General features: G+C 44.0%; 4 protein-coding genes and 8 non-coding genes across 12 annotated transcripts; 8 read left to right on the forward strand and 4 right to left on the reverse strand.

The window, feature by feature from the left end:
• Positions 1–309: 309 nt before the first annotated feature.
• LOC139474239 (histone 24-like) lies at positions 310–9,885 on the reverse strand (the record flags this gene model as incomplete). The annotated part of the gene is made up of 4 exons (XM_071257162.1): positions 9,385–9,885; positions 6,507–6,581; positions 3,473–3,514; positions 310–816 (listed from the first exon to the last, which is right to left on the reverse strand). Coding segments are annotated over exons 1-4 (1,125 nt in total), but the record flags the coding sequence as incomplete, so codon positions are not given.
• LOC139476170 (5S ribosomal RNA) lies at positions 1,968–2,086 on the forward strand. Its single transcript, XR_011654091.1, has one exon. It is a non-coding gene; the product is annotated as a 5S ribosomal RNA (ribosomal RNA).
• On the forward strand, positions 4,981–5,099 carry LOC139476171 (5S ribosomal RNA). Its single transcript, XR_011654092.1, has one exon. It is a non-coding gene; the product is annotated as a 5S ribosomal RNA (ribosomal RNA).
• LOC139476126 (5S ribosomal RNA) lies at positions 7,980–8,098 on the forward strand. Its single transcript, XR_011654055.1, has one exon. It is a non-coding gene; the product is annotated as a 5S ribosomal RNA (ribosomal RNA).
• A 1,106-nt stretch (positions 9,886–10,991) lies between the features above and the next one.
• LOC139476172 (5S ribosomal RNA) lies at positions 10,992–11,110 on the forward strand. Its single transcript, XR_011654093.1, has one exon. It is a non-coding gene; the product is annotated as a 5S ribosomal RNA (ribosomal RNA).
• A 1,253-nt stretch (positions 11,111–12,363) lies between these two features.
• LOC139475922 (histone 24-like) lies at positions 12,364–12,897 on the reverse strand (the record flags this gene model as incomplete). Its single annotated transcript, XM_071259139.1, has 1 exon — positions 12,364–12,897. A coding segment is annotated over exon 1 (534 nt), but the record flags the coding sequence as incomplete, so codon positions are not given.
• Positions 12,898–14,003: 1,106 nt separating this feature from the next.
• On the forward strand, positions 14,004–14,122 carry LOC139476173 (5S ribosomal RNA). Its single transcript, XR_011654094.1, has one exon. It is a non-coding gene; the product is annotated as a 5S ribosomal RNA (ribosomal RNA).
• Positions 14,123–15,375: 1,253 nt separating this feature from the next.
• Positions 15,376–15,909, reverse strand: LOC139476007 (histone 24-like; the record flags this gene model as incomplete). The annotated part of the gene is made up of 1 exon (XM_071259237.1): positions 15,376–15,909. A coding segment is annotated over exon 1 (534 nt), but the record flags the coding sequence as incomplete, so codon positions are not given.
• A 1,106-nt stretch (positions 15,910–17,015) lies between these two features.
• LOC139476197 (5S ribosomal RNA) lies at positions 17,016–17,134 on the forward strand. Its single transcript, XR_011654116.1, has one exon. It is a non-coding gene; the product is annotated as a 5S ribosomal RNA (ribosomal RNA).
• A 2,893-nt stretch (positions 17,135–20,027) lies between these two features.
• Positions 20,028–20,146, forward strand: LOC139476120 (5S ribosomal RNA). The gene has a single exon (XR_011654049.1). It is a non-coding gene; the product is annotated as a 5S ribosomal RNA (ribosomal RNA).
• Positions 20,147–21,369: 1,223 nt separating this feature from the next.
• On the reverse strand, positions 21,370–21,933 carry LOC139475989 (histone 24-like). The gene has a single exon (XM_071259214.1). The coding sequence runs from the start codon at positions 21,931–21,933 to the stop codon at positions 21,370–21,372; it is 564 nt and encodes a 187-aa protein (XP_071115315.1).
• Positions 21,934–23,039: 1,106 nt separating this feature from the next.
• LOC139476199 (5S ribosomal RNA) lies at positions 23,040–23,158 on the forward strand. The gene has a single exon (XR_011654118.1). It is a non-coding gene; the product is annotated as a 5S ribosomal RNA (ribosomal RNA).
• The last annotated feature ends 372 nt before the right edge of the window (positions 23,159–23,530 follow it).

A 23,530-nucleotide genomic window follows, 5' to 3' on the forward strand; every position in this document is an offset into this window, starting at 1 on the left:
AAGCATAACAACAGTCATTAGTGTGAAGACACACTACCCCCCACCCCCACCCCAACACACACACACAATAAAATCCCTGACGTACCTTTATCATCATCACATATGCGTGTTATGTGCGTTGCTGCTACGTTATCTCTGTTACCACAAGAACCTGCACTTTATTTCTGCTATACTGCTAATATAAATATTTATTGTTTTGTTATCAGTGTTTTCAAGTTTTCTTTTGGGGTATTTGGATGGCCCTGAAAAGGGCCTTTGGACCACAGAAATGTGGAGCGAAGGCGTGACAATGAGAGCTTAAGCCTTCTTTGGCTTGACTGCCTTCTTCTTGGGGGTCTTGACCTTCTTGGGTTTGGCTGCTGCCTTCTTGGGTGTCTTCGCCTTCTTGGGCTTGGCTGCAGCCTTCACCTTCTTTGGTGACTTAGCGGCCTTCTTAGTGGCTGTTTTGGGTTTCTTGGCAGCAGCTGGCTTCTTGACTTTCTTGGGGGATTTGGCAGCCTTCTTTGGTTTGGCAGCTGCCTTAGCCTTCTTGGGTTTTTCGGCTTTCTTTGCCTCGCCAAGACGGAATGATCCAGCGGCTCCAGTTCCCTTTGATTGCTTCAGTGCGCCGTTCTTGACTCCATTTTTCAAAGCAGTCTTGATGCGAGCATTGATGGCCACCTGGTTGTCACCAACTTTGTAGTTGGCCAAGATGTATTTCAGAACAGCCTGTCGGGAAGAACCACCCCTCTCCTTCAGGGATGAAATAGCTTTCTTGATCATCTCCAAATAGGTAGGATGTGCGGCAGCCTTCTTAGGCTTGGCAGCAGCCTTCTTCTTGGGAGTCTTGACAGCAGCGGGGGCAGCAGCAGCATCAGCCATAGTGGTAAGTTTGAGTGGTAAAAATTCACGTCAGCTACGAGAGAAGCACAGAGAGCGAATGACACTTCCCCACAGACGGCCCGGCTGATACTCCGGAGGCGCGGACGTCGGAGGAGACACCTTGCTTGTTGTGGCTGATAGCTGCACGCTTACAAGCGCGTGTGCTTTTTCGTGTATTTGTATCCGAATAATCACTTCTTAATCAAGGAAAGTTTCAATTTCAACAACACAGTTAGGTAGTAAAAACATTTGGCTACATTTCGGTTACAATAGCAACACTCACGGGTGAAGTTCAAAGCCACACGTGATGTTTCCAATGAAGCGACCCAGTCTAAATTGTAGACATCGCTACTTTCAAAAGCACATTTTTAGCCTTGAGACTCAAGTTTTTGCATTTTAAACCTTGCCTGTCAATTCTCAAAATATATAACTATGAAAGTAAAACACAACACTCATCAGTATTGTCTATGATAAGCTAGAACAAGCGTTCAAACAACGACAATGAAGCACGTTTTTCTGACGACTTCGCCATTTTGCAACAGAAAACATTTGACAGTATATTTCTGGAAACATAATTTTGGTCACTTCAATAAAGTTGAAACTAACTTTGTCATAACAAGTAAGTAACGGGGATTTTACTTTCAGGAAAACAGTCTACTAAGACGAGGATCTCGGGACACAAGCACTTAGGGCGCGAAGCCCCGAACAGTAACATATATACATAGGTGTTTAGATCACTTGATCGGTCGTCACAGATTAAGTCTTTTTGCCTGTCTTAATAGCACGATATTAGTAGGGGTCTTCGTCGTTTGGATGTTAATATTACCAGAACAATATAGGCTACCATGCATCAACGAAAAGTGAATGTTACAGACGAGAGGCCGGATCGAGTGAGCGAGTGTGCCGGGCCTCGTGTTAAACAGTGATCACATGTTTTTACAACGGCTAGATTTTGTAGATTTTAATCCCTGTAAATATACATCATAAATCAACAAACACAACATGTCTACTGAACCCGCTGAAAACGCGAGCATGCTGTTTTCATGGCAATGTCTTTTTACCAATGTGCGGTGTGTATATGTAGCTAAAGTTTGCCGACAAGCATTGTCTACGGCCATACCACGTTGAAAACACCGGTTCTCGTCCGATCACCGAAGTTAAGCAACGTCGGGCCCGGAGAGTACTTGGATGGGTGACCGCCTGGGAACACCGGGTGCAGTAGACATTTTTGCTATGCGATTCCCACTTTTTTCTTTTTCGACCATAAGGTGCACTTGCCTCATTCACATCTGATGTAATCATACACTTTTATTTCCTTGTAAATGGACCCACTCATGCATGTCTGCTCAAAGACATAGCTGCCAGCCATGTATTCTTACATACCTTTACAGAAAGGACTTTTCCACTATACATGTGATCATATTCAGTTGTCAGTTCACCCAACTCGTCAACTATTCTGAAGGCATGTACGTCCTTTTCGCCACATAAAGGTGTTTGCGTGCACCGATAATTGACTATTTTACTTACTTTCTTACTTTCAAAGCATGAATATATAATATATACATGTAAAATCATAATGTTGTTCGTGTTAAGTCTCGGCTCACATCTCTTTGCCTACACAGATAAGAAAAGGAGAAAGAGTTAGATCGTACAGAGCGCCTGTCAATAGGAGTTCACTGGCTTGCTGCTGGAAAATGTATTTTGAAAGCTGTGAGCAAGCTGATCACTGTTGACACGCTTTAAAAATATGGAAAAAAACGATGCGACTGTGTGATAAACCAGCTATTTTATGTTCCCCGTTCTAGCTGATCGCTTGCAAACGTACTTTAGACTTATTAGAAAGGATTTCCATACATTTCTCTCGCCATACAACAGGTAGATGTGACATGTTGCAGGTAGGGGGCTAGGCGAAACGCACACGACCAAGGGCGCACAACTCTTGGCGCTCTATATGAAAAGTCGTGCATAGGCGAGGCGTGTGTCGGTAAAACACCCCGCGGATGTCTGGCCCTTATCGCCGTTTTACACCTTTGAACACAACGTGCATGTGCAGCTACACACATAGGAAGTCTGCACTCAAGGATATTATATCTATCAACGACACTAATCGCCTCACTTTCCAACAGACACCCATTTTGGGGGTTAATAAACAAGCATAACAACAGTCATTAGTGTGAAGACACACTACCCCCCCACCCCCACCCCAACACACACACACAATAAAATCCCTGACGTACCTTTATCATCATCACATATGCGTGTTATGTGCGTTGCTGCTACGTTATCTCTGTTACCACAAGAACCTGCACTTTATTTCTGCTATACTGCTAATATAAATATTTATTGTTTTGTTATCAGTGTTTTCAAGTTTTCTTTTGGGGTATTTGGATGGCCCTGAAAAGGGCCTTTGGACCACAGAAATGTGGAGCGAAGGCGTGACAATGAGAGCTTAAGCCTTCTTTGGCTTGACTGCCTTCTTCTTGGGGGTCTTGACCTTCTTGGGTTTGGCTGCTGCCTTCTTGGGTGTCTTCGCCTTCTTGGGCTTGGCTGCAGCCTTCACCTTCTTTGGTGACTTAGCGGCCTTCTTAGTGGCTGTTTTGGGTTTCTTGGCAGCAGCTGGCTTCTTGACTTTCTTGGGGGATTTGGCAGCCTTCTTTGGTTTGGCAGCTGCCTTAGCCTTCTTGGGTTTTTCGGCTTTCTTTGCCTCGCCAAGACGGAATGATCCAGCGGCTCCAGTTCCCTTTGATTGCTTCAGTGCGCCGTTCTTGACTCCATTTTTCAAAGCAGTCTTGATGCGAGCATTGATGGCCACCTGGTTGTCACCAACCTTGTAGTTGGCCAAGATGTATTTCAGAACAGCCTGTCGGGAAGAACCACCCCTCTCCTTCAGGGATGAAATAGCTTTCTTGATCATCTCCAAATAGGTAGGATGTGCGGCAGCCTTCTTAGGCTTGGCAGCAGCCTTCTTCTTGGGAGTCTTGACAGCAGCGGGGGCAGCAGCAGCATCAGCCATAGTGGTAAGTTTGAGTGGTAAAAATTCACGTCAGCTACGAGAGAAGCACAGAGAGCGAATGACACTTCCCCACAGACGGCCCGGCTGATACTCCGGAGGCGCGGACGTCGGAGGAGACACCTTGCTTGTTGTGGCTGATAGCTGCACGCTTACAAGCGCGTGTGCTTTTTCGTGTATTTGTATCCGAATAATCACTTCTTAATCAAGGAAAGTTTCAATTTCAACAACACAGTTAGGTAGTAAAAACATTTGGCTACATTTCGGTTACAATAGCAACACTCACGGGTGAAGTTCAAAGCCACACGTGATGTTTCCAATGAAGCGACCCAGTCTAAATTGTAGACATCGCTACTTTCAAAAGCACATTTTTAGCCTTGAGACTCAAGTTTTTGCATTTTAAACCTTGCCTGTCAATTCTCAATATATCTAACTATGAAAGTAAAACACAACACTCATCAGTATTGTCTATGATAAGCTAGAACAAGCGTTCAAACAACGACAATGAAGCACGTTTTTCTGACGACTTCGCCATTTTGCAACAGAAAACATTTGACAGTATATTTCTGGAAACATAATTTTGGTCACTTCAATAAAGTTGAAACTAACTTTGTCATAACAAGTAAGTAACGGGGATTTTACTTTCAGGAAAACAGTCTACTAAGACGAGGATCTCGGGACACAAGCACTTAGGGCGCGAAGCCCCGAACAGTAACATATATACATAGGTGTTTAGATCACTCGATCGGTCGTCACAGATTAAGTCTTTTTGCCTGTCTTAATAGCACGATATTAGTAGGGGTCTTCGTCGTTTGGATGTTAATATTACCAGAACAATATAGGCTACCATGCATCAACGAAAAGTGAATGTTTCAGACGAGAGGCCGGATCGAGTGAGCGAGTGTGCCGGGCCTCGTGTTAAACAGTGATCACATGTTTTTACAACGGCTAGATTTTGTAGATTTTAATCCCTGTAAATATACATCATAAATCAACAAACACAACATGTCTACTGAACCCGCTGAAAACGCGAGCATGCTGTTTTCATGGCAATGTCTTTTTACCAATGTGCGGTGTGTATATGTAGCTAAAGTTTGCCGATAAGCATTGTCTACGGCCATACCACGTTGAAAACACCGGTTCTCGTCCGATCACCGAAGTTAAGCAACGTCGGGCCCGGAGAGTACTTGGATGGGTGACCGCCTGGGAACACCGGGTGCAGTAGACATTTTTGCTATGCGATTCCCACTTTTTTCTTTTTCGACCATAAGGTGCACTTGCCTCATTCACATCTGATGTAATCATACACTTTTATTTCCTTGTAAATGGACCCACTCATGCATGTCTGCTCAAAGACATAGCTGCCAGCCATGTATTCTTACATACCTTTACAGAAAGGACTTTTCCACTATACATGTGATCATATTCAGTTGTCAGTTCACCCAACTCGTCAACTATTCTGAAGGCATGTACGTCCTTTTCGCCACATAAAGGTGTTTGCGTGCACCGATAATTGACTATTTTACTTACTTTCTTACTTTCAAAGCATGAATATATAATATATACATGTAAAATCATAATGTTGTTCGTGTTAAGTCTCGGCTCACATCTCTTTGCCTACACAGATAAGAAAAGGAGAAAGAGTTAGATCGTACAGAGCGCCTGTCAATAGGAGTTCACTGGCTTGCTGCTGGAAAATGTATTTTGAAAGCTGTGAGCAAGCTGATCACTGTTGACACGCTTTAAAAATATGGAAAAAAACGATGCGACTGTGTGATAAACCAGCTATTTTATGTTCCCCGTTCTAGCTGATCGCTTGCAAACGTACTTTAGACTTATTAGAAAGGATTTCCATACATTTCTCTCGCCATACAACAGGTAGATGTGACATGTTGCAGGTAGGGGGCTAGGCGAAACGCACACGACCAAGGGCGCACAACTCTTGGCGCTCTATATGAAAAGTCGTGCATAGGCGAGGCGTGTGTCGGTAAAACACCCCGCGGATGTCTGGCCCTTATCGCCGTTTTACACCTTTGAACACAACGTGCATGTGCAGCTACACACATAGGAAGTCTGCACTCAAGGATATTATATCTATCAACGACACTAATCGCCTCACTTTCCAACAGACACCCATTTTGGGGGTTAATAAACAAGCATAACAACAGTCATTAGTGTGAAGACACACTACCCCCCCACCCCAAACCCCAACACACACACACACAATAAAATCCCTGACGTACCTTTATCATCATCACATATGCGTGTTATGTGCGTTGCTGCTACGTTATCTCTGTTACCACAAGAACCTGCACTTTATTTCTGCTATACTGCTAATATAAATATTTATTGTTTTGTTATCAGTGTTTTCAAGTTTTCTTTTGGGGTATTTGGATGGCCCTGAAAAGGGCCTTTGGACCACAGAAATGTGGAGCGAAGGCGTGACAATGAGAGCTTAAGCCTTCTTTGGCTTGACTGCCTTCTTCTTGGGGGTCTTGACCTTCTTGGGTTTGGCTGCTGCCTTCTTGGGTGTCTTCGCCTTCTTGGGCTTGGCTGCAGCCTTCACCTTCTTTGGTGACTTAGCGGCCTTCTTAGTGGCTGTTTTGGGTTTCTTGGCAGCAGCTGGCTTCTTGACTTTCTTGGGGGATTTGGCAGCCTTCTTTGGTTTGGCAGCTGCCTTAGCCTTCTTGGGTTTTTCGGCTTTCTTTGCCTCGCCAAGACGGAATGATCCAGCGGCTCCAGTTCCCTTTGATTGCTTCAGTGCGCCGTTCTTGACTCCATTTTTCAAAGCAGTCTTGATGCGAGCATTGATGGCCACCTGGTTGTCACCAACCTTGTAGTTGGCCAAGATGTATTTCAGAACAGCCTGTCGGGAAGAACCACCCCTCTCCTTCAGGGATGAAATAGCTTTCTTGATCATCTCCAAATAGGTAGGATGTGCGGCAGCCTTCTTAGGCTTGGCAGCAGCCTTCTTCTTGGGAGTCTTGACAGCAGCGGGGGCAGCAGCAGCATCAGCCATAGTGGTAAGTTTGAGTGGTAAAAATTCACGTCAGCTACGAGAGAAGCACAGAGAGCGAATGACACTTCCCCACAGACGGCCCGGCTGATACTCCGGAGGCGCGGACGTCGGAGGAGACACCTTGCTTGTTGTGGCTGATAGCTGCACGCTTACAAGCGCGTGTGCTTTTTCGTGTATTTGTATCCGAATAATCACTTCTTAATCAAGGAAAGTTTCAATTTCAACAACACAGTTAGGTAGTAAAAACATTTGGCTACATTTCGGTTACAATAGCAACACTCACGGGTGAAGTTCAAAGCCACACGTGATGTTTCCAATGAAGCGACCCAGTCTAAATTGTAGACATCGCTACTTTCAAAAGCACATTTTTAGCCTTGAGACTCAAGTTTTTGCATTTTAAACCTTGCCTGTCAATTCTCAATATATCTAACTATGAAAGTAAAACACAACACTCATCAGTATTGTCTATGATAAGCTAGAACAAGCGTTCAAACAACGACAATGAAGCACGTTTTTCTGACGACTTCGCCATTTTGCAACAGAAAACATTTGACAGTATATTTCTGGAAACATAATTTTGGTCACTTCAATAAAGTTGAAACTAACTTTGTCATAACAAGTAAGTAACGGGGATTTTACTTTCAGGAAAACAGTCTACTAAGACGAGGATCTCGGGACACAAGCACTTAGGGCGCGAAGCCCCGAACAGTAACATATATACATAGGTGTTTAGATCACTCGATCGGTCGTCACAGATTAAGTCTTTTTGCCTGTCTTAATAGCACGATATTAGTAGGGGTCTTCGTCGTTTGGATGTTAATATTACCAGAACAATATAGGCTACCATGCATCAACGAAAAGTGAATGTTTCAGACGAGAGGCCGGATCGAGTGAGCGAGTGTGCCGGGCCTCGTGTTAAACAGTGATCACATGTTTTTACAACGGCTAGATTTTGTAGATTTTAATCCCTGTAAATATACATCATAAATCAACAAACACAACATGTCTACTGAACCCGCTGTTTTCATGGCAATGTCTTTTTACCAATGTGCGGTGTGTATATGTAGCTAAAGTTTGCCGAAAAGCATTGTCTACGGCCATACCACGTTGAAAACACCGGTTCTCGTCCGATCACCGAAGTTAAGCACTGTCGAGCCCGGAGAGTACTTGGATGGGTGACCGCCTGGGAACACCGGGTGCAGTAGACATTTTTGCTATGCGATTCCCACTTTTTTCTTTTTCGACCATAAGGTGCACTTGCCTCATTCACATCTGATGTAATCATACACTTTTATTTCCTTGTAAATGGACCCACTCATGCATGTCTGCTCAAAGACATAGCTGCCAGCCATGTATTCTTACATACCTTTACAGAAAGGACTTTTCCACTATACATGTGATCATATTCAGTTGTCAGTTCACCCAACTCGTCAACTATTCTGAAGGCATGTACGTCCTTTTCGCCACATAAAGGTGTTTGCGTGCACCGATAATTGACTATTTTACTTACTTTCTTACTTTCAAAGCATGAATATATAATATATACATGTAAAATCATAATGTTGTTCGTGTTAAGTCTCGGCTCACATCTCTTTGCCTACACAGATAAGAAAAGGAGAAAGAGTTAGATCGTACAGAGCGCCTGTCAATAGGAGTTCACTGGCTTGCTGCTGGAAAATGTATTTTGAAAGCTGTGAGCAAGCTGATCACTGTTGACACGCTTTAAAAATATGGAAAAAAACGATGCGACTGTGTGATAAACCAGCTATTTTATGTTCCCCGTTCTAGCTGATCGCTTGCAAACGTACTTTAGACTTATTAGAAAGGATTTCCATACATTTCTCTCGCCATACAACAGGTAGATGTGACATGTTGCAGGTAGGGGGCTAGGCGAAACGCACACGACCAAGGGCGCACAACTCTTGGCGCTCTATATGAAAAGTCGTGCATAGGCGAGGCGTGTATCGGTAAAACACCCCGCGGATGTCTGGCCCTTATCGCCGTTTTACACCTTTGAACACAACGTGCATGTGCAGCTACACACATAGGAAGTCTGCACTCAAGGATATTATATCTATCAACGACACTAATCGCCTCACTTTCCAACAGACACCCATTTTGGGGGTTAATAAACAAGCATAACAACAGTCATTAGTGTGAAGACACACTACCCCCCACCCCCACCCCAACACACACACACAATAAAATCCCTGACGTACCTTTATCATCATCACATATGCGTGTTATGTGCGTTGCTGCTACGTTATCTCTGTTACCACAAGAACCTGCACTTTATTTCTGCTATACTGCTAATATAAATATTTATTGTTTTGTTATCAGTGTTTTCAAGTTTTCTTTTGGGGTATTTGGATGGCCCTGAAAAGGGCCTTTGGACCACAGAAATGTGGAGCGAAGGCGTGACAATGAGAGCTTAAGCCTTCTTTGGCTTGACTGCCTTCTTCTTGGGGGTCTTGACCTTCTTGGGTTTGGCTGCTGCCTTCTTGGGTGTCTTCGCCTTCTTGGGCTTGGCTGCAGCCTTCACCTTCTTTGGTGACTTAGCGGCCTTCTTAGTGGCTGTTTTGGGTTTCTTGGCAGCAGCTGGCTTCTTGACTTTCTTGGGGGATTTGGCAGCCTTCTTTGGTTTGGCAGCTGCCTTAGCCTTCTTGGGTTTTTCGGCTTTCTTTGCCTCGCCAAGACGGAATGATCCAGCGGCTCCAGTTCCCTTTGATTGCTTCAGTGCGCCGTTCTTGACTCCATTTTTCAAAGCAGTCTTGATGCGAGCATTGATGGCCACCTGGTTGTCACCAACCTTGTAGTTGGCCAAGATGTATTTCAGAACAGCCTGTCGGGAAGAACCACCCCTCTCCTTCAGGGATGAAATAGCTTTCTTGATCATCTCCAAATAGGTAGGATGTGCGGCAGCCTTCTTAGGCTTGGCAGCAGCCTTCTTCTTGGGAGTCTTGACAGCAGCGGGGGCAGCAGCAGCATCAGCCATAGTGGTAAGTTTGAGTGGTAAAAATTCACGTCAGCTACGAGAGAAGCACAGAGAGCGAATGACACTTCCCCACAGACGGCCCGGCTGATACTCCGGAGGCGCGGACGTCGGAGGAGACACCTTGCTTGTTGTGGCTGATAGCTGCACGCTTACAAGCGCGTGTGCTTTTTCGTGTATTTGTATCCGAATAATCACTTCTTAATCAAGGAAAGTTTCAATTTCAACAACACAGTTAGGTAGTAAAAACATTTGGCTACATTTCGGTTACAATAGCAACACTCACGGGTGAAGTTCAAAGCCACACGTGATGTTTCCAATGAAGCGACCCAGTCTAAATTGTAGACATCGCTACTTTCAAAAGCACATTTTTAGCCTTGAGACTCAAGTTTTTGCATTTTAAACGTTGCCTGTCAATTCTCAATATATCTAACTATGAAAGTAAAACACAACACTCATCAGTATTGTCTATGATAAGCTAGAACAAGCGTTCAAACAACGACAATGAAGCACGTTTTTCTGACGACTTCGCCATTTTGCAACAGAAAACATTTGACAGTATATTTCTGGAAACATAATTTTGGTCACTTCAATAAAGTTGAAACTAACTTTGTCATAACAAGTAAGTAACGGGGATTTTACTTTCAGGAAAACAGTCTACTAAGACGAGGATCTCGGGACACAAGCACTTAGGGCGCGAAGCCCCGAACAGTAACATATATACATAGGTGTTTAGATCACTCGATCGGTCGTCACAGATTAAGTCTTTTTGCCTGTCTTAATAGCACGATATTAGTAGGGGTCTTCGTCGTTTGGATGTTAATATTACCAGAACAATATAGGCTACCATGCATCAACGAAAAGTGAATGTTTCAGACGAGAGGCCGGATCGAGTGAGCGAGTGTGCCGGGCCTCGTGTTAAACAGTGATCACATGTTTTTACAACGGCTAGATTTTGTAGATTTTAATCCCTGTAAATATACATCATAAATCAACAAACACAACATGTCTACTGAACCCGCTGAAAACGCGAGCATGCTGTTTTCATGGCAATGTCTTTTTACCAATGTGCGGTGTGTATATGTAGCTAAAGTTTGCCGATAAGCATTGTCTACGGCCATACCACGTTGAAAACACCGGTTCTCGTCCGATCACCGAAGTTAAGCAACGTCGGGCCCGGAGAGTACTTGGATGGGTGACCGCCTGGGAACACCGGGTGCAGTAGACATTTTTGCTATGCGATTCCCACTTTTTTCTTTTTCGACCATAAGGTGCACTTGCCTCATTCACATCTGATGTAATCATACACTTTTATTTCCTTGTAAATGGACCCACTCATGCATGTCTGCTCAAAGACATAGCTGCCAGCCATGTATTCTTACATACCTTTACAGAAAGGACTTTTCCACTATACATGTGATCATATTCAGTTGTCAGTTCACCCAACTCGTCAACTATTCTGAAGGCATGTACGTCCTTTTCGCCACATAAAGGTGTTTGCGTGCACCGATAATTGACTATTTTACTTACTTTCTTACTTTCAAAGCATGAATATATAATATATACATGTAAAATCATAATGTTGTTCGTGTTAAGTCTCGGCTCACATCTCTTTGCCTACACAGATAAGAAAAGGAGAAAGAGTTAGATCGTACAGAGCGCCTGTCAATAGGAGTTCACTGGCTTGCTGCTGGAAAATGTATTTTGAAAGCTGTGAGCAAGCTGATCACTGTTGACACGCTTTAAAAATATGGAAAAAAACGATGCGACTGTGTGATAAACCAGCTATTTTATGTTCCCCGTTCTAGCTGATCGCTTGCAAACGTACTTTAGACTTATTAGAAAGGATTTCCATACATTTCTCTCGCCATACAACAGGTAGATGTGACATGTTGCAGGTAGGGGGCTAGGCGAAACGCACACGACCAAGGGCGCACAACTCTTGGCGCTCTATATGAAAAGTCGTGCATAGGCGAGGCGTGTGTCGGTAAAACACCCCGCGGATGTCTGGCCCTTATCGCCGTTTTACACCTTTGAACACAACGTGCATGTGCAGCTACACACATAGGAAGTCTGCACTCAAGGATATTATATCTATCAACGACACTAATCGCCTCACTTTCCAACAGACACCCATTTTGGGGGTTAATAAACAAGCATAACAACAGTCATTAGTGTGAAGACACACTACCCCCCACCCCCACCCCAACACACACACACAATAAACTCCCTGACGTACCTTTATCATCATCACATATGCGTGTTATGTGCGTTGCTGCTACGTTATCTCTGTTACCACAAGAACCTGCACTTTATTTCTGCTATACTGCTAATATAAATATTTATTGTTTTGTTATCAGTGTTTTCAAGTTTTCTTTTGGGGTATTTGGATGGCCCTGAAAAGGGCCTTTGGACCACAGAAATGTGGAGCGAAGGCGTGACAATGAGAGCTTAAGCCTTCTTTGGCTTGACTGCCTTCTTCTTGGGGGTCTTGACCTTCTTGGGTTTGGCTGCTGCCTTCTTGGGTGTCTTCGCCTTCTTGGGCTTGGCTGCAGCCTTCACCTTCTTTGGTGACTTAGCGGCCTTCTTAGTGGCTGTTTTGGGTTTCTTGGCAGCAGCTGGCTTCTTGACTTTCTTGGGGGATTTGGCAGCCTTCTTTGGTTTGGCAGCTGCCTTAGCCTTCTTGGGTTTTTCGGCTTTCTTTGCCTCGCCAAGACGGAATGATCCAGCGGCTCCAGTTCCCTTTGATTGCTTCAGTGCGCCGTTCTTGACTCCATTTTTCAAAGCAGTCTTGATGCGAGCATTGATGGCCACCTGGTTGTCACCAACCTTGTAGTTGGCCAAGATGTATTTCAGAACAGCCTGTCGGGAAGAACCACCCCTCTCCTTCAGGGATGAAATAGCTTTCTTGATCATCTCCAAATAGGTAGGATGTGCGGCAGCCTTCTTAGGCTTGGCAGCAGCCTTCTTCTTGGGAGTCTTGACAGCAGCGGGGGCAGCAGCAGCATCAGCCATAGTGGTAAGTTTGAGTGGTAAAAATTCACGTCAGCTACGAGAGAAGCACAGAGAGCGAATGACACTTCCCCACAGACGGCCCGGCTGATACTCCGGAGGCGCGGACGTCGGAGGAGACACCTTGCTTGTTGTGGCTGATAGCTGCACGCTTACAAGCGCGTGTGCTTTTTCGTGTATTTGTATCCGAATAATCACTTCTTAATCAAGGAAAGTTTCAATTTCAACAACACAGTTAGGTAGTAAAAACATTTGGCTACATTTCGGTTACAATAGCAACACTCACGGGTGAAGTTCAAAGCCACACGTGATGTTTCCAATGAAGCGACCCAGTCTAAATTGTAGACATCGCTACTTTCAAAAGCACATTTTTAGCCTTGAGACTCAAGTTTTTGCATTTTAAACCTTGCCTGTCAATTCTCAATATATCTAACTATGAAAGTAAAACACAACACTCATCAGTATTGTCTATGATAAGCTAGAACAAGCGTTCAAACAACGACAATGAAGCACGTTTTTCTGACGACTTCGCCATTTTGCAACAGAAAACATTTGACAGTATATTTCTGGAAACATAATTTTGGTCACTTCAATAAAGTTGAAACTAACTTTGTCATAACAAGTAAGTAACGGGGATTTTACTTTCAGGAAAACAGTCTACTAAGACGAGGATCTCGGGACACAAGCACTTAGGGCGCGAAGCCCCGAACAGTAACATATATACATAGGTGTTTAGATCACTCGATCGGTCGTCACAGATTAAGTCTTTTTGCCTGTCTTAATAGCACGATATTAGTAGGGGTCTTCGTCGTTTGGATGTTAATATTACCAGAACAATATAGGCTACCATGCATCAACGAAAAGTGAATGTTTCAGACGAGAGGCCGGATCGAGTGAGCGAGTGTGCCGGGCCTCGTGTTAAACAGTGATCACATGTTTTTACAACGGCTAGATTTTGTAGATTTTAATCCCTGTAAATATACATCATAAATCAACAAACACAACATGTCTACTGAACCCGCTGAAAACGCGAGCATGCTGTTTTCATGGCAATGTCTTTTTACCAATGTGCGGTGTGTATATGTAGCTAAAGTTTGCCGATAAGCATTGTCTACGGCCATACCACGTTGAAAACACCGGTTCTCGTCCGATCACCGAAGTTAAGCAACGTCGGGCCCGGAGAGTACTTGGATGGGTGACCGCCTGGGAACACCGGGTGCAGTAGACATTTTTGCTATGCGATTCCCACTTTTTTCTTTTTCGACCATAAGGTGCACTTGCCTCATTCACATCTGATGTAATCATACACTTTTATTTCCTTGTAAATGGACCCACTCATGCATGTCTGCTCAAAGACATAGCTGCCAGCCATGTATTCTTACATACCTTTACAGAAAGGACTTTTCCACTATACATGTGATCATATTCAGTTGTCAGTTCACCCAACTCGTCAACTATTCTGAAGGCATGTACGTCCTTTTCGCCACATAAAGGTGTTTGCGTGCACCGATAATTGACTATTTTACTTACTTTCTTACTTTCAAAGCATGAATATATAATATATACATGTAAAATCATAATGTTGTTCGTGTTAAGTCTCGGCTCACATCTCTTTGCCTACACAGATAAGAAAAGGAGAAAGAGTTAGATCGTACAGAGCGCCTGTCAATAGGAGTTCACTGGCTTGCTGCTGGAAAATGTATTTTGAAAGCTGTGAGCAAGCTGATCACTGTTGACACGCTTTAAAAATATGGAAAAAAACGATGCGACTGTGTGATAAACCAGCTATTTTATGTTCCCCGTTCTAGCTGATCGCTTGCAAACGTACTTTAGACTTATTAGAAAGGATTTCCATACATTTCTCTCGCCATACAACAGGTAGATGTGACATGTTGCAGGTAGGGGGCTAGGCGAAACGCACACGACCAAGGGCGCACAACTCTTGGCGCTCTATATGAAAAGTCGTGCATAGGCGAGGCGTGTGTCGGTAAAACACCCCGCGGATGTCTGGCCCTTATCGCCGTTTTACACCTTTGAACACAACGTGCATGTGCAGCTACACACATAGGAAGTCTGCACTCAAGGATATTATATCTATCAACGACACTAATCGCCTCACTTTCCAACAGACACCCATTTTGGGGGTTAATAAACAAGCATAACAACAGTCATTAGTGTGAAGACACACTACCCCCCACCCCCACCCCAACACACACACACAATAAACTCCCTGACGTACCTTTATCATCATCACATATGCGTGTTATGTGCGTTGCTGCTACGTTATCTCTGTTACCACAAGAACCTGCACTTTATTTCTGCTATACTGCTAATATAAATATTTATTGTTTTGTTATCAGTGTTTTCAAGTTTTCTTTTGGGGTATTTGGATGGCCCTGAAAAGGGCCTTTGGACCACAGAAATGTGGAGCGAAGGCGTGACAATGAGAGCTTAAGCCTTCTTTGGCTTGACTGCCTTCTTCTTGGGGGTCTTGACCTTCTTGGGTTTGGCTGCTGCCTTCTTGGGTGTCTTCGCCTTCTTGGGCTTGGCTGCAGCCTTCACCTTCTTTGGTGACTTAGCGGCCTTCTTAGTGGCTGTTTTGGGTTTCTTGGCAGCAGCTGGCTTCTTGACTTTCTTGGGGGATTTGGCAGCCTTCTTTGGTTTGGCAGCTGCCTTAGCCTTCTTGGGTTTTTCGGCTTTCTTTGCCTCGCCAAGACGGAATGATCCAGCGGCTCCAGTTCCCTTTGATTGCTTCAGTGCGCCGTTCTTGACTCCATTTTTCAAAGCAGTCTTGATGCGAGCATTGATGGCCACCTGGTTGTCACCAACCTTGTAGTTGGCCAAGATGTATTTCAGAACAGCCTGTCGGGAAGAACCACCCCTCTCCTTCAGGGATGAAATAGCTTTCTTGATCATCTCCAAATAGGTAGGATGTGCGGCAGCCTTCTTAGGCTTGGCAGCAGCCTTCTTCTTGGGAGTCTTGACAGCAGCGGGGGCAGCAGCAGCATCAGCCATAGTGGTAAGTTTGAGTGGTAAAAATTCACGTCAGCTACGAGAGAAGCACAGAGAGCGAATGACACTTCCCCACAGACGGCCCGGCTGATACTCCGGAGGCGCGGACGTCGGAGGAGACACCTTGCTTGTTGTGGCTGATAGCTGCACGCTTACAAGCGCGTGTGCTTTTTCGTGTATTTGTATCCGAATAATCACTTCTTAATCAAGGAAAGTTTCAATTTCAACAACACAGTTAGGTAGTAAAAACATTTGGCTACATTTCGGTTACAATAGCAACACTCACGGGTGAAGTTCAAAGCCACACGTGATGTTTCCAATGAAGCGACCCAGTCTAAATTGTAGACATCGCTACTTTCAAAAGCACATTTTTAGCCTTGAGACTCAAGTTTTTGCATTTTAAACCTTGCCTGTCAATTCTCAATATATCTAACTATGAAAGTAAAACACAACACTCATCAGTATTGTCTATGATAAGCTAGAACAAGCGTTCAAACAACGACAATGAAGCACGTTTTTCTGACGACTTCGCCATTTTGCAACAGAAAACATTTGACAGTATATTTCTGGAAACATAATTTTGGTCACTTCAATAAAGTTGAAACTAACTTTGTCATAACAAGTAAGTAACGGGGATTTTACTTTCAGGAAAACAGTCTACTAAGACGAGGATCTCGGGACACAAGCACTTAGGGCGCGAAGCCCCGAACAGTAACATATATACATAGGTGTTTAGATCACTCGATCGGTCGTCACAGATTAAGTCTTTTTGCCTGTCTTAATAGCACGATATTAGTAGGGGTCTTCGTCGTTTGGATGTTAATATTACCAGAACAATATAGGCTACCATGCATCAACGAAAAGTGAATGTTTCAGACGAGAGGCCGGATCGAGTGAGCGAGTGTGCCGGGCCTCGTGTTAAACAGTGATCACATGTTTTTACAACGGCTAGATTTTGTAGATTTTAATCCCTGTAAATATACATCATAAATCAACAAACACAACATGTCTACTGAACCCGCTGAAAACGCGAGCATGCTGTTTTCATGGCAATGTCTTTTTACCAATGTGCGGTGTGTATATGTAGCTAAAGTTTGCCGATAAGCATTGTCTATGGCCATACCACGTTGAAAACACCGGTTCTCGTCCGATCACCGAAGTTAAGCAACGTCGGGCCCGGAGAGTACTTGGATGGGTGACCGCCTGGGAACACCGGGTGCAATAGACATTTTTGCTATGCGATTCCCACTTTTTTCTTTTTCGACCATAAGGTGCACTTGCCTCATTCACATCTGATGTAATCATACACTTTTATTTCCTTGTAAATGGACCCACTCATGCATGTCTGCTCAAAGACATAGCTGCCAGCCATGTATTCTTACATACCTTTACAGAAAGGACTTTTCCACTATACATGTGATCATATTCAGTTGTCAGTTCACCCAACTCGTCAACTATTCTGAAGGCATGTACGTCCTTTTCGCCACATAAAGGTGTTTGCGTGCACCGATAATTGACTATTTTACTTACTTTCTTACTTTCAAAGCATGAATATATAATATATACATGTACAATCATAATGTTGTTCGTGTTAAGTCTCGGCTCACATCTCTTTGCCTACACAGATAAGAAAAGGAGAAAGAGTTAGATCGTACAGAGCGCCTGTCAATAGGAGTTCACTGGCTTGCTGCTGGAAAATGTATTTTGAAAGCTGTGAGCAAGCTGATCACTGTTGACACGCTTTAAAAATATGGAAAAAAACGATGCGACTGTGTGATAAACCAGCTATTTTATGTTCCCCGTTCTAGCTGATCGCTTGCAAACGTACTTTAGACTTATTAGAAAGGATTTCCATACATTTCTCTCGCCATACAACAGGTAGATGTGACATGTTGCAGGTAGGGGGCTAGGCGAAACGCACACGACCAAGGGCGCACAACTCTTGGCGCTCTATATGAAAAGTCGTGCATAGGCGAGGCGTGTGTCGGTAAAACACCCCGTGGATGTCTGGCCCTTATCGCCGTTTTACACCTTTGAACACAACGTGCATGTGCAGCTACACACATAGGAAGTCTGCACTCAAGGATATTATATCTATCAACGACACTAATCGCCTCACTTTCCAACAGACACCCATTTTGGGGGTTAATAAACAAGCATAACAACAGTCATTAGTGTGAAGACACACTACCCCCCACCCCCACCCCAACACACACACACAATAAAATCCCTGACGTACCTTTATCATCATCACATATGCGTGTTATGTGCGTTGCTGCTACGTTATCTCTGTTACCACAAGAACCTGCACTTTATTTCTGCTATACTGCTAATATAAATATTTATTGTTTTGTTATCAGTGTTTTCAAGTTTTCTTTTGGGGTATTTGGATGGCCCTGAAAAGGGCCTTTGGACCACAGAAATGTGGAGCGAAGGCGTGACAATGAGAGCTTAAGCCTTCTTTGGCTTGACTGCCTTCTTCTTGGGGGTCTTGACCTTCTTGGGTTTGGCTGCTGCCTTCTTGGGTGTCTTCGCCTTCTTGGGCTTGGCTGCAGCCTTCACCTTCTTTGGTGACTTAGCGGCCTTCTTAGTGGCTGTTTTGGGTTTCTTGGCAGCAGCTGGCTTCTTGACTTTCTTGGGGGATTTGGCAGCCTTCTTTGGTTTGGCAGCTGCCTTAGCCTTCTTGGGTTTTTCGGCTTTCTTTGCCTCGCCAAGACGGAATGATCCAGCGGCTCCAGTTCCCTTTGATTGCTTCAGTGCGCCGTTCTTGACTCCATTTTTCAAAGCAGTCTTGATGCGAGCATTGATGGCCACCTGGTTGTCACCAACCTTGTAGTTGGCCAAGATGTATTTCAGAACAGCCTGTCGGGAAGAACCACCCCTCTCCTTCAGGGATGAAATAGCTTTCTTGATCATCTCCAAATAGGTAGGATGTGCGGCAGCCTTCTTAGGCTTGGCAGCAGCCTTCTTCTTGGGAGTCTTGACAGCAGCGGGGGCAGCAGCAGCATCAGCCATAGTGGTAAGTTTGAGTGGTAAAAATTCACGTCAGCTACGAGAGAAGCACAGAGAGCGAATGACACTTCCCCACAGACGGCCCGGCTGATACTCCGGAGGCGCGGACGTCGGAGGAGACACCTTGCTTGTTGTGGCTGATAGCTGCACGCTTACAAGCGCGTGTGCTTTTTCGTGTATTTGTATCCGAATAATCACTTCTTAATCAAGGAAAGTTTCAATTTCAACAACACAGTTAGGTAGTAAAAACATTTGGCTACATTTCGGTTACAATAGCAACACTCACGGGTGAAGTTCAAAGCCACACGTGATGTTTCCAATGAAGCGACCCAGTCTAAATTGTAGACATCGCTACTTTCAAAAGCACATTTTTAGCCTTGAGACTCAAGTTTTTGCATTTTAAACCTTGCCTGTCAATTCTCAATATATCTAACTATGAAAGTAAAACACAACACTCATCAGTATTGTCTATGATAAGCTAGAACAAGCGTTCAAACAACGACAATGAAGCACGTTTTTCTGACGACTTCGCCATTTTGCAACAGAAAACATTTGACAGTATATTTCTGGAAACATAATTTTGGTCACTTCAATAAAGTTGAAACTAACTTTGTCATAACAAGTAAGTAACGGGGATTTTACTTTCAGGAAAACAGTCTACTAAGACGAGGATCTCGGGACACAAGCACTTAGGGCGCGAAGCCCCGAACAGTAACATATATACATAGGTGTTTAGATCACTCGATCGGTCGTCACAGATTAAGTCTTTTTGCCTGTCTTAATAGCACGATATTAGTAGGGGTCTTCGTCGTTTGGATGTTAATATTACCAGAACAATATAGGCTACCATGCATCAACGAAAAGTGAATGTTTCAGACGAGAGGCCGGATCGAGTGAGCGAGTGTGCCGGGCCTCGTGTTAAACAGTGATCACATGTTTTTACAACGGCTAGATTTTGTAGATTTTAATCCCTGTAAATATACATCATAAATCAACAAACACAACATGTCTACTGAACCCGCTGAAAACGCGAGCATGCTGTTTTCATGGCAATGTCTTTTTACCAATGTGCGGTGTGTATATGTAGCTAAAGTTTGCCGATAAGCATTGTCTACGGCCATACCACGTTGAAAACACCGGTTCTCGTCCGATCACCGAACTTAAGCAACGTCGGGCCCGGAGAGTACTTGGATGGGTGACCGCCTGGGAACACCGGGTGCAGTAGACATTTTTGCTATGCGATTCCCACTTTTTTCTTTTTCGACCATAAGGTGCACTTGCCTCATTCACATCTGATGTAATCATACACTTTTATTTCCTTGTAAATGGACCCACTCATGCATGTCTGCTCAAAGACATAGCTGCCAGCCATGTATTCTTACATACCTTTACAGAAAGGACTTTTCCACTATACATGTGATCATATTCAGTTGTCAGTTCACCCAACTCGTCAACTATTCTGAAGGCATGTACGTCCTTTTCGCCACTTAAAGGTGTTTGCGTGCACCGATAATTGACTATTTTACTTACTTTCTTACTTTCAAAGCATGAATATATAATATATACATGTAAAATCATAATGTTGTTCGTGTTAAGTCTCGGCTCACATCTCTTTGCCTACACAGATAAGAAAAGGAGAAAGAGTTAGATCGTACAGAGCGCCTGTCAATAGGAGTTCACTGGCTTGCTGCTGGAAAATGTATTTTGAAAGCTGTGAGCAAGCTGATCACTGTTGACACGCTTTAAAAATATGGAAAAAAACGATGCGAATGTGTGATAAACCAGCTATTTTATGTTCCCCGTTCTAGCTGATCGCTTGCAAACGTACTTTAGACTTATTAGAAAGGATTTCCATACATTTCTCTCGCCATACAACAGGTAGATGTGACATGTTGCAGGTAGGGGGCTAGGCGAAACGCACACGACCAAGGGCGCACAACTCTTGGCGCTCTATATGAAAAGTCGTGCATAGGCGAGGCGTGTGTCGGTAAAACACCCCGCGGATGTCTGGCCCTTATCGCCGTTTTACACCTTTGAACACAACGTGCATGTGCAGCTACACACATAGGAAGTCTGCACTCAAGGATATTATATCTATCAACGACACTAATCGCCTCACTTTCCAACAGACACCCATTTTGGGGGTTAATAAACAAGCATAACAACAGTCATTAGTGTGAAGACACACTACCCCCCACCCCCACCCCAACACACACACACAATAAAATCCCTGACGTACCTTTATCATCATCACATATGCGTGTTATGTGCGTTGCTGCTACGTTATCTCTGTTACCACAAGAACCTGCACTTTATTTCTGCTATACTGCTAATATAAATATTTATTGTTTTGTTATCAGTGTTTTCAAGTTTTCTTTTGGGGTATTTGGATGGCCCTGAAAAGGGCCTTTGGACCACAGAAATGTGGAGCGAAGGCGTGACAATGAGAGCTTAAGCCTTCTTTGGCTTGGCTGCCTTCTTCTTGGGGGTCTTGACCTTCTTGGGTTTGGCTGCTGCCTTCTTGGGTGTCTTCGCCTTCTTGGGCTTGGCTGCAGCCTTCACCTTCTTTGGTGACTTAGCGGCCTTCTTAGTGGCTGTTTTGGGTTTCTTGGCAGCAGCTGGCTTCTTGACTTTCTTGGGGGATTTGGCAGCCTTCTTTGGTTTGGCAGCTGCCTTAGCCTTCTTGGGTTTTTCGGCTTTCTTTGCCTCGCCAAGACGGAATGATCCAGCGGCTCCAGTTCCCTTTGATTGCTTCAGTGCGCCGTTCTTGACTCCATTTTTCAAAGCAGTCTTGATGCGAGCATTGATGGCCACCTGGTTGTCACCAACCTTGTAGTTGGCCAAGATGTATTTCAGAACAGCCTGTCGGGAAGAACCACCCCTCTCCTTCAGGGATGAAATAGCTTTCTTGATCATCTCCAAATAGGTAGGATGTGCGGCAGCCTTCTTAGGCTTGGCAGCAGCCTTCTTCTTGGGAGTCTTGACAGCAGCGGGGGCAGCAGCAGCATCAGCCATAGTGGTAAGTTTGAGTGGTAAAAATTCACGTCAGCTACGAGAGAAGCACAGAGAGCGAATGACACTTCCCCACAGACGGCCCGGCTGATACTCCGGAGGCGCGGACGTCGGAGGAGACACCTTGCTTGTTGTGGCTGATAGCTGCACGCTTACAAGCGCGTGTGCTTTTTCGTGTATTTGTATCCGAATAATCACTTCTTAATCAAGGAAAGTTTCAATTTCAACAACACAGTTAGGTAGTAAAAACATTTGGCTACATTTCGGTTACAATAGCAACACTCACGGGTGAAGTTCAAAGCCACACGTGATGTTTCCAATGAAGCGACCCAGTCTAAATTGTAGACATCGCTACTTTCAAAAGCACATTTTTAGCCTTGAGACTCAAGTTTTTGCATTTTAAACCTTGCCTGTCAATTCTCAATATATCTAACTATGAAAGTAAAACACAACACTCATCAGTATTGTCTATGATAAGCTAGAACAAGCGTTCAAACAACGACAATGAAGCACGTTTTTCTGACGACTTCGCCATTTTGCAACAGAAAACATTTGACAGTATATTTCTGGAAACATAATTTTGGTCACTTCAATAAAGTTGAAACTAACTTTGTCATAACAAGTAAGTAACGGGGATTTTACTTTCAGGAAAACAGTCTACTAAGACGAGGATCTCGGGACACAAGCACTTAGGGCGCGAAGCCCCGAACAGTAACATATATACATAGGTGTTTAGATCACTCGATCGGTCGTCACAGATTAAGTCTTTTTGCCTGTCTTAATAGCACGATATTAGTAGGGGTCTTCGTCGTTTGGATGTTAATATTACCAGAACAATATAGGCTACCATGCATCAACGAAAAGTGAATGTTTCAGACGAGAGGCCGGATCGAGTGAGCGAGTGTGCCGGGCCTCGTGTTAAACAGTGATCACATGTTTTTACAACGGCTAGATTTTGTAGATTTTAATCCCTGTAAATATACATCATAAATCAACAAACACAACATGTCTACTGAACCCGCTGAAAACGCGAGCATGCTGTTTTCATGGCAATGTCTTTTTACCAATGTGCGGTGTGTATATGTAGCTAAAGTTTGCCGATAAGCATTGTCTACGGCCATACCACGTTGAAAACACCGGTTCTCGTCCGATCACTGAAGTTAAGCAACGTCGGGCCCGGAGAGTACTTGGATGGGTGACCGCCTGGGAACACCGGGTGCAGTAGACATTTTTGCTATGCGATTCCCACTTTTTTCTTTTTCGACCATAAGGTGCACTTGCCTCATTCACATCTGATGTAATCATACACTTTTATTTCCTTGTAAATGGACCCACTCATGCATGTCTGCTCAAAGACATAGCTGCCAGCCATGTATTCTTACATACCTTTACAGAAAGGACTTTTCCACTATACATGTGATCATATTCAGTTGTCAGTTCACCCAACTCGTCAACTATTCTGAAGGCATGTACGTCCTTTTCGCCACTTAAAGGTGTTTGCGTGCACCGATAATTGACTATTTTACTTACTTTCTTACTTTCAAAGCATGAATATATAATATATACATGTAAAATCATAATGTTGTTCGTGTTAAGTCTC

Source organism: Haliotis cracherodii, unplaced genomic scaffold (assembly GCF_022045235.1).
Source record: "Haliotis cracherodii isolate W230 unplaced genomic scaffold, xgHalCrac1.p SCAF_3, whole genome shotgun sequence".
Lineage (NCBI taxonomy): Eukaryota > Metazoa > Mollusca > Gastropoda > Lepetellida > Haliotidae > Haliotis > Haliotis cracherodii.